Below are 9,806 nucleotides of genomic sequence, written 5' to 3' on the forward strand. Positions count from 1 at the left end.
GCTTGTCATGTTTCCCTCTTGGAACGTGTGTTAGATTCTCTTTCTCTCTCTTTCTCTCTCTCTATTTTTTGTATACTTTATTAACTTCGAGTAGATTTTGTTCACCGTTGGTACTGACTGATGAAATCAGCAAAAACAAAATTGAGTACAAGGACTTTCTTTCAATGCACTTAGCGAGTTGCCAGCATTTTCCTTTTGACAGTACAAAGACATGATTCCAAAGCAAGAAAAGAAATTAAAAATGTAAGGAGGGAATCCCTCTTTTTATTATTTTTCATGGTCCATGCTAGAACTGCGACTAGTCCTAACAAATATGATTTTCACTCGGACTTGAATTTTTTTCGCATAAATCCATCTAAGAAGAAACATTTAAAGTCTAGTAAACTTATAGCAGCAGCAGTAGTAGTATGTATATAACTCCAAGACACATACCCTTTTATTCCTCCATATAGTTTATCAACCCCACTGGGAAATTCAACTTGCTATATTCTAGTTTAATTTATACACCAATATTCTTCTAAAGTACCAAAATATGGTTTTAATTAAAAGCACCATGATGAACAAAGGTCAAATTAATCAACCCCTCTTGAAGACTTTCACCACTTTGGGATAATAATATTCAAATTCAATTGAAATGTTGCTGCTCCAACCATGGCCAAAAGGCTGATTGATCATCCATACCACAAAACATATTGCTTAAGCTTTCTTCTTTGACAATTTGGTCCATCTTTTGGCATTGAAGTTCAGGCCTTGATGTGGTTTGGAAGAGTTGAGCCACACCTGGAGGCCTTATCATAGAAGTTGGAAATAGTGGTCTGCTTGTTGGATGAGTGGATAGAGGGCTATCAATAGCTGGTGTCCTTGAGATATCCAACTTGATCTCAGAGCTATTCTCGCTTCTATTGCTGCAGGAACCCTCAGTTTCTTTATTGAGGTTGATAGATTCTGTTGGTTCTCTATTTTTTAGTGCCAGTATCTGTAGCAATTAAAATAGACCAGTTCAGATGAAAGCATAAAAACATAAATGAGAGGATGAGAGAATTAGTACATGGAGAATCAATCAAATGAGAGCTAGCCCAGATGGGTCTGACTCTGGGAGATCTCTCTCTCTTTTTAGATATGACTACCCTTTGGCCCCAAACTACGATCAATCAAATATATATACATAAAAAAAAATGATAGGAACAGGAGCTTTTTAAAAGCCATTATTGGTTTTTAGAAGTTCTTCAACAGAAATAAGGCTCTGAAAATCATGATGTAAGAAAAAGTCAAAAAGCATAAATCTTAGTGGGCAAAAAAATAAATAATCATGATTTCCAAAATCCTGATTTCAACACAATCCACACTCCCATGCAGAACTTGATATATGTTTTACAAAATCAACAAGCAAAAGATCCCGGCAGAACTAATGACTTAAAATTCAACTGAAACTTCTTTTTCTTTTAGATTCAAAAAATTCATTGAATACGTGTGTAACTTATCGATAAAAATAAGTAATAGAATTAAAATTTTGGAAATAAAGAAAAAAAATCATTTGCATCTATTGCTAGGAACTAACCTCTGCTTGAAGTTTTTGGTTCTGAGCTTGGAGTGCATCATTATCTGCTTTGACTGCTTCAAACTGTCTCTTAAGAAGATCATAGTCTTTCTCCAACTGTTTTGTCTTCCACCTTGCTCTCCTGTTTTGGAACCATATAGCAATCTGTCTTGGCTGAAGACCAAGAGCTCTAGCCAACTGCATTTTCCTCTCTGGCTCAAGCTTGTTTCCCAACTCAAAGTTCTTCTCAAGTGTCTTAACCTGTTCCATGTTAAGCCTCCTCTTCTTCTCCCCTACTTGTGACCCATCATCAGACAAATCATCCTCCCCATTACCATCGTCTCCCAATTCCACACCTGAAAATGACATGGATCTCTTCCCTAGGAAACTTGCAACCCCTACAGCAACAAGAAAACATCATTTCAAGCCCATACTAACATTTTTAAGTATTTATGTGTGAGAGAGAGAGAGAGAGAGAGAGAGAGAGTACTTACCATGAAAGTCTTGAGGTGTGCATGAGGGTAGGATTGGATTGAGAGAAGTGGGATGTTGATTGTCATCTTCATGTGGAGGTTGTAGCATGAAATTTGGTGAGAAGAATGTCATCCCATTACTAGTCATTATCTTCTAACTAGGCTTATGCCACCAGTCTTAAAAGCCTTGGTGATAATCTGGCTGCCATATTGAAAGAGAGAGAGAGAAGATTTGAAGATACACTGAGTGGACAAAATTTAGTGTAAGAGAAGGAAAAGAGAGTGAGTGAAACTTAATAATATATCACATAAAAGAAAATATATATGGATTTCTTCAATCGGAAGTAGATGCACAATTGGAATGATCATTGGCTTATATACCTTATCAGCTTCTAGGAGAGTTTACTATTCTTTTATATGTAAGGAAGGAAGAAAGAGAGACAGAGAGAGAGAGTGATGTATTTTTCTGTAGTTCTCTTCTTATGAAGAGTGAATTCTCTTTTTATATGTTACTTTGCTATATCAAGATAAATCAACACTACTCTCTACAGAACATACTATTATTTCAAATAAATATATGTGTGTGTATATATATATATATAAAACTAATATGATGTACACTACAGTGATATTTTTTTAATAAAAGGGAAACGTGCTGAACCATGTCAATGGTTACTTTGTAGTCTTTTTTTTCTTTTTCTTTTTTATAATGTTTTTTGTGTTTTTTGTTTTTGATTATAGAATTTGCTGTTATTTTCATGTAATGTTAATCTTCTTTTCATTCTCAGGAGACAAGCAGTGGTGTTATTCGTAACAATGACAGTTGTCTATAAATATAAATTTCAAAATGGGAAGCAAGCACTTTTCAAGTAGCTTGATTGATTCCATGGGCAAAGGAAAGAAAATGGGCTCATATTTTATTCTTCTTTAATGTGAAGTAGTAGACTTGAGAGGAAAAAGAAAAGCTCTAAAAGCTCCAAACGATTATTTATTTCAATAAACGTATATATGAACTAGAGCTTTCAGATGGAGAGATGGGTGTGGTTTCATACAGTGAAAGAAAAAGTGAGAGAGAGAGAGAGAGAGATAGATTTGTGGCTTCTTAGAGAAAGCAACTTTGCATGGTGTGTGATTTTGATCAATGATAAGGACACACTTTTTATTATTATTATCATTATAATTTTTTATTCACAACTGTTGTTATACATTGTGAAAAATCATTTTTACAATTCCAACATGGTTTATAATTAGCAATGTTTTCATTGTGTAGCAATCACAATAAATCATAGATTTCAATCAGCTTAATCGGTAGAGATTTTTTATTATAGTCGAATAATTAAAATGTTTGAGGTTCAAAGTCGGTTTATTCTATAAATCAGTTAATGTTTTAACCTGATGATAAAAAACAATCAAATGCCGACGCTCTAGGAAAAAAAATTGTATAAGTATAGTTAGATTTTGAGAGGAGAGATAACTTGAAGAAAAAGAGAAATGAGTTGGCTGTATCTTTAGGTCCAAAGGGGGATTGAATTTGAGAGAGAGAGAGAAGGGGCAGGAATCTAGGGGATGGGTCCAATGAAAGGGGGGCAGGGGTTGCTACCTAACCCACCAACAGGTATCGTGCACAAGGACGAAGGTCTTTCCCATCATCGATAATGCCAAAAAAAAAAAAAAAAAAAAAACCATTCAATCTCATCTCACACACCAAAGCCAAAGCCAAATCAACCCTGTGTAATGCCTTTGCATGTCTAGACTATATGTGTAAGAAAGAGAAAGAGAAAGAGAAAGTGAAAGTGAAAGTGAAAGTGATCAGTGATCGAGTCGAGTGAGATTTTAAAAGTCTAAGCAAACAAATATAAGGCTGTGTGTGTTAAGTGTTAACCCTACACAGTAGAAAGAGCTGGTCTTTTTCATCTTTGTAGTTAAGTGTTACCCCATCTCTGTGTTCGTCTCCATTCCCCCACTGCACCCCACTGTTCCTCTCTTTACAGCCACTTCTTCCCATTTGGCCTTCCTTGCTGTCCTTTCCTTTGTCGTTTACTCCTTTTTTTCCTTCATTTCCAATCAAGATATCATCTATTTCAAAAGATTTCAAGAATATTCATTTCATTGTAAAGATTTAATTGTTTATCTAAAAAAAAAAAATAACTCCCATGCTTTTAAATTAAGTCGTGAAGTTTAAGACTTATAAATTAAAGCATATAGTTACGCCGGTTTCAAATTAAACTGTTGAGTTTAAAATCATATCAATTTATATGATTTTAAACTAATGAAATTATCGAGTTTAATTTATAATAGCCTTAAATTTCAAAAAATAATTTGAAATCTTTTAAAATTATAGAGTTTAAAGTTTAGTTTCCTCTTTTTCTATTTATTTAACGGTATACATAATATTGCGTACGTTTATTTTGGAGAAGAATAGTATTGCGTAGTTTAAATTATCAACTTAGGTAGAGCTTTAATTCTCAATACAACATATCTTTCTCTTTAATATAACATAATCTTCTTTTTATAAACAAACGGAGAGGATCCTAATACCCATATTCTCTCTCCCCCTCAATTAGAGTTTGCCACTAACAAACAATAACAATGTGTATCTTCTAATGTTTTAAAACATTGTACATTTACTTACAAAGAGGTGAAATCTAAGTAATAATGCTCAAGTCACCTGACCCAATTGCTTTGTTAACCTATTATAGGCTTTCTAGCTGAACGTTTTACCATAAGTTTTGAATTGGAGTCAACCAATGAACACCATTGGTCATACCATATGTGACCTTGCAGCAGGGATTGTATAGTATAAGCCATCATTTTGCATTGAGCTACATTACTAGAGAATGACCATTTACCATTTTCAACTTTTGAAGTCAATTTCCCATTTTATCTGCCTTTGGTTAAACTAGTAGTTTCTACTACAATTATTAGCTTTGATTCAGTTACAGTTGCAGAAGGGCTAAAAAAAGTTATGGATTCGCCTCTCACAATTTGTCAGTTTTGAAATGTAAAGAAAGTGATCGAGTTCACACCACCTGGTAAAAGGACCAGTACAAAAGTTACAATTGTTGAATGTGGTCATGCTTTTTAACAAGGGTTATATATCAAAAATAGTGTGAGCGGGGTCACTCTTCACAGCATAGCTGTAACTATCCAAGTTTTGTGGATCATTTTTGGTTCTTTCTTTAATTTTCCTACTCTAAATGATTCCATCATAAATAGAAATAAAGCAGCACACAGGGTCAATGATAAAGAATTAGAATTCCAACGCATGGTCCCGAAATAGCTTATTTAGCCACAACCATACATTGCCACAATTTCAATTCGTGTGTCATGCTGTCATTTATTTGCTTGCCGATGTTCCAATCAATCTTTCAAAGGATTGAATGCTTTAAAATTGAATGGTAAAAAGCCAATGACATCATTCATCAATCCAATTTTTTATTTGAATATGACAATTGATGTCTATCTTCTCCTGTTTAACAACGTTTGATAAAAGCAATCTCATTTTCAATCTACAAATTTAGTATGTATATAAATTCATCAATTCAATTTTCTATTTGAATATGACAACATTTGATAAAAGTATTCCTATTTTCTTTCTACAAATTTAGTATGTACATATGTGTAACATGTGTCTATATATATATATATATATAATATCGAGTTTAGAAGAAGAAAAAAAGAAAAGAAAAGAAAAATAAGGTTAAAATAATCCTCTTAACCATTAATAAGCTAATTTGGACATTAAACTATTTTTCATCCTTGAAATTTTAAAAAGTATGGCGTTCTCACTCTAATGAGGCTCAAACAATGTATATATATGAACTTTTAGGATTAATTTTTATTTCGCTTGTAAGAGAAAGGATTTCACTCAAGTGAAGATTGGTTGCAAATCTTCGAGTAGCTTCAATACTTGTCTTTTTACATATACCTAAGTGTTACAAACCCAAGATTGGAATGTCATAAGATATTACCAATCTAACTTCTAAATATATAGGAGGTATTTTGAAATTTTTATGTTTGAATGGAGAAAGAACAGAGAAGAACAGAGGAGAAAATAATGGAATATAATTAGAATGTACTAAATTTTAGAATATTCTAATCACCTTCCCTATTACCCTCCTCTCATATCCCCTTCCAAAAAGAAAGAGATAAAACTTTCCAAGTGTCAAAAATAAAAAATAGAACATAAAATAATTTTTAAAGGAAAAAATAATAATTTTACCAAGCAAAAAATAAAAAGGAATCAAAGAAGCTCCTCACAATTTTTTTTTTTTTTTAGTACCTCACGCATGGGATGGGACTAGTAGTAGTAGGACGAGTATAAAAAAACATTGTGAGAGGAAGTATGTGATGGGTGATCTATGTCAAATATGGCCTTGTGGATTTTGATGGAGAAATCATTGGTTGCCTTATTATTCTACCATGGGGATGAATCCAAGAAGAATCAGAGGACCCCACAATCTGTGAAAATGGTGTTGATGGGACATGAGGTATAGGGTCCCACACACACACAAAAAAAATGGCTCTTTAGTATTGGCCAGAGACAAGCTAATCTCAGCTGCACCACATGACTTCATTAGTTGGAAGCTGAAGGGATACCCCAGTGGAATGGGGTGGATCCATGTTCCTTAACCCATCTCTCAAATTTTTTTAAAAATAAAAATTCTATTCAAATAAAAAACCCATTAAAATTATATAAATAAATAAAAACCCAAAAAAATAAAAATAATAATAAAGAAAAATGATGAATCTTCTCCTCCACATGCCCTCATGCTTATGGGGGGTTTCAGCGCACTCTGATTCCATGTGCAAGTCTTTGCTTGACATCTCACTCTCTCTTTGTGGAGGGTTTTGTAATTTTTTTCATTTTTAATATATATATATATATATATGATTTTTGGATTCCTTTGGGCAAGGAGATATGCTTTGATAGTGATTCATCAACCACTGGTCCAGTTATGTTTTTCAGTTTTATTACTTAAAATTCTACTCCTCTGCGGCCATGTGTAGCCACATTGATCACAACCGTCCATTCAGCAGGACAATTTTATATATTTGGTCACAAGTCACAACTCGAAAAAGTGCCTATTGATGTGAGATCACTCGACCCCCTGTGTAAAAATTTGAAATGGGTTCAATGAAGACAACCCTCTTTTTTTAGTGTATATATATATAAATCCCACATACCATGAGAGTTTGATAGAGTAGTGGCTAGATGCGATACCTCATCTTCCATATCCACCAAAACAAAATCCATAAAAAGTAGGGTATCATAGTTAAAGAATATTGCAAAACAAGGTCAGCTAGAATTAACAAAGATTAAAATCAGAACTAGCATTCTCATCCGTAAATGCCAAAAAAAAAAAAAAAAATGAAGGAAGAAGCATTTTGCATCGTCAAAAAAATTATTTAATCTATTTTACAAGTAAAGATTGATTCAATATTCAATTGCACTTGACGTGTTGAAATGGTGACATATGTCTATTTTTAATCACTTATTATTGTTTCAATGAGTTCAGTGCATTGAAAATATTGGACCCAAGCCTAGTTCATATTTTACATTACTATTTTAACAATATTTCCTACGTCACATACTTTATTCTCTTACGGTTTACAACTCTATTTAAATATTTTTTTTCCTATTTTACATCACGATTATAATAGTACACCCTACATTTTATACTCTATTCTTTTAGTACGATTAAAATAATTGGATGTTGAATAAAATAATGGTGTTTAATATATAGATGTTGCTACAGTTTACCTTACTTTTAAATGTTACTGTATGCAAAATTCTCTTTTTATTTTATTTTTTTATGCATTAGGTGCTATTATTAACGTGCAAAAAAAGATAAAAACACAAAATGGAGCATCAAATGGGAATGCACTTAGTGTTAGTTTGGTAAGAGTTTTTTTATTTTTAATTCCAGAGTTAAAATGAAAGAGAGAGAGGATTCGATTCTTAGATGTTTTCATAAAAATTAAAAATTAAAACCTAAAGATATCAGTTGAGTTACGCAACTTTTAACAATTTGATATATATGGTTCATTTTATTTAGAAAATAAGTTTAGCAAAAGTACAACTATACCGTAACGAAGAAATATTACAAAACATTGTGAATGGGAATTAACAAGATGAAAAAAAAAAAAAAAACCAAATTATTGTTTTCGTGTTGGTTGGTATAACTTATTTTTATTGGTTCATTCTATTTGAAATTTTATAAAAAAAAAACATTATATAAGCAAGTTTAATTCCAAATTTCTTTTCCGAAATATATACCCCTTTTCTTATTATATAAATTTACAGTTTATTTAAAATTTATGAATGTTTTTTTGTTTGTTTATTGTAAAAGTGGTTTCGTATACTTCATGTTTCATCAACCAGAATGTTGGTTACAGAGCTTGGCTAAAAGAACTAGTTTCCTTTTCTTGCAGTGGTGCCGAGTACAATCTCTAAAAGCTGATGAAAGAAGAAAGATTCACCTAAAGTGTGATCTATTTAGCTGTCAAGCCTTTATAGATGTTACCTGCATTTAGGCAAGTTTGTCCCAGTACTGAAAAACACTATAGACTATAGTCTTCGGAATAAAACTACAGTCTTTTGAAAAGTTAACGATGCTCTAAGGGAATTAGTTTATAATATATTTATAGAAATTTTTTATAAGAAATGAAAAAAAGTAATTAATTTTTTAATAATTTTTATATTTTATGTAAAAATTGTATTAAAATTTTAAATTGATTTATTAACAAATGTCCTAATAGCACCGTTAACAACACCCAAATATTTTATCTCCGATAATTTTCCAACAAAAGAAAGAAACGTTCTTTAATACAATACCCCAGAGCCAGACAATCGGGCCCTATCATTTTGAGACTTTTCTTGCTTTTCAAGAATAATATTCATATATTACTTTTACTTTATAATATGAACTGGTAAGTGATAACCAAAAGTTATCTATTAAGTATGTTTATTTGATATTATTTCAAAGAAAGGAATATTTTTGTAAAATATTATTTTAATGGGTGGTACTGTCTGGGTCTCCATGGAGGCATGGACTTGTTGCAATCGTATACCTTACATTTCACAAAACAGCAGTGACAATGAAAGATGAGACTCCATCCCCTGATTAGCACAGTTCAACTAACATCCAATAGAATATTATCACTTACTAAGAAGAAGCTTTTTTATCTTCTTTTCTCTTCTACGATTAATGTTGTCGATCCAGTAATCAAACAGAAACAGCCTTCATTGTCATCCTTAAAGTCTCAAATACAGGAGGACAAGGAAAGATTACTTGTTGAACTCCTTCCTTTCTTCTTTCTTTCTTTCTTTCTTTCTTTCTTATAACTAGTGGTAAAAGACAGTTGTTACTCAGATTCCCAATTAATTACACACCTAAATGCAGATCAAATCAGAAAATTTAAGATTTGCTAGGAGATATGGCCACAAGAAAAAAAAATCTTAGCATGTGGTTCAGCTAGTCTTTTTGTTTTTGGTTGAAATGCAGTATCAAGAGGTTTATGTACAGGCTATTTTCTTGGGTGTGTATAGTTCCTCCATCCCACACACTAAGTTATTACAAAAAGAAATCCCTTAAGGGTGGTTCCCAAGACGCTAGCTAGAGGATAGCCAAATTCCAATTTCTCCATCCCCACGAGATACTGAAGAATATCTCAACCTTATCAATCAAATGTAAAGATAAAATAAGTATGCCATAAACTTGGTGAACACTATGCAAAAAAACAAAGTGTCAACTCACAACAAAAATAAATTAAAATTACTTTATAAAAGTTAG

General features: G+C 32.2%; 1 protein-coding gene across 3 annotated transcripts; it reads right to left on the reverse strand.

Annotated features, from left to right (window-relative positions):
- Nucleotides 1-410: 410 nt before the first annotated feature.
- On the reverse strand, nucleotides 411-2,545 carry LOC112032056 (homeobox-leucine zipper protein ATHB-13). 3 transcript variants are annotated; one of them, XM_024064759.2, is made up of 4 exons: nucleotides 2,392-2,539; nucleotides 2,032-2,212; nucleotides 1,559-1,935; nucleotides 411-976 (listed from the first exon to the last, which is right to left on the reverse strand). In XM_024064759.2, exons 2-4 carry the CDS (start codon nucleotides 2,156-2,158, stop codon nucleotides 626-628), a joined length of 855 nt encoding a protein of 284 aa, XP_023920527.1. In that variant the 5' UTR covers nucleotides 2,159-2,212; nucleotides 2,392-2,539; the 3' UTR covers nucleotides 411-625. The 3 variants fall into 3 exon arrangements, with proteins under 3 accessions (XP_023920527.1, XP_023920526.1, XP_023920525.1); XM_024064758.2 differs by having other exon boundaries at nucleotides 2,032-2,253; nucleotides 2,392-2,538; XM_024064757.2 differs by having other exon boundaries at nucleotides 2,032-2,545.
- Between the last annotated feature and the right edge of the window lie 7,261 nt (nucleotides 2,546-9,806).

Source organism: Quercus suber, unplaced genomic scaffold, assembly GCF_002906115.3.
Source record: "Quercus suber isolate HL8 unplaced genomic scaffold, Cork oak 2.0 scaffold_441, whole genome shotgun sequence".
Lineage (NCBI taxonomy): Eukaryota > Viridiplantae > Streptophyta > Magnoliopsida > Fagales > Fagaceae > Quercus > Quercus suber.

Bases quoted from the DNA above. Each gene is read 5' to 3' on its own strand.
- LOC112032056 (XM_024064757.2), bottom strand. From the start codon at position 2,158: ATGACTAGTAATGGGATGACATTCTTCTCACCAAATTTCATGCTACAA. The intron at 1,936-2,031 runs GTAAGTACTCTC...TTGTTGCTGTAG, and splicing joins CACACCTCAAGACTTTCATG to GGGTTGCAAGTTTCCTAGGG. The intron at 977-1,558 runs GTTAGTTCCTAG...TAATTGCTACAG, and splicing joins ACCAAAAACTTCAAGCAGAG to ATACTGGCACTAAAAAATAG.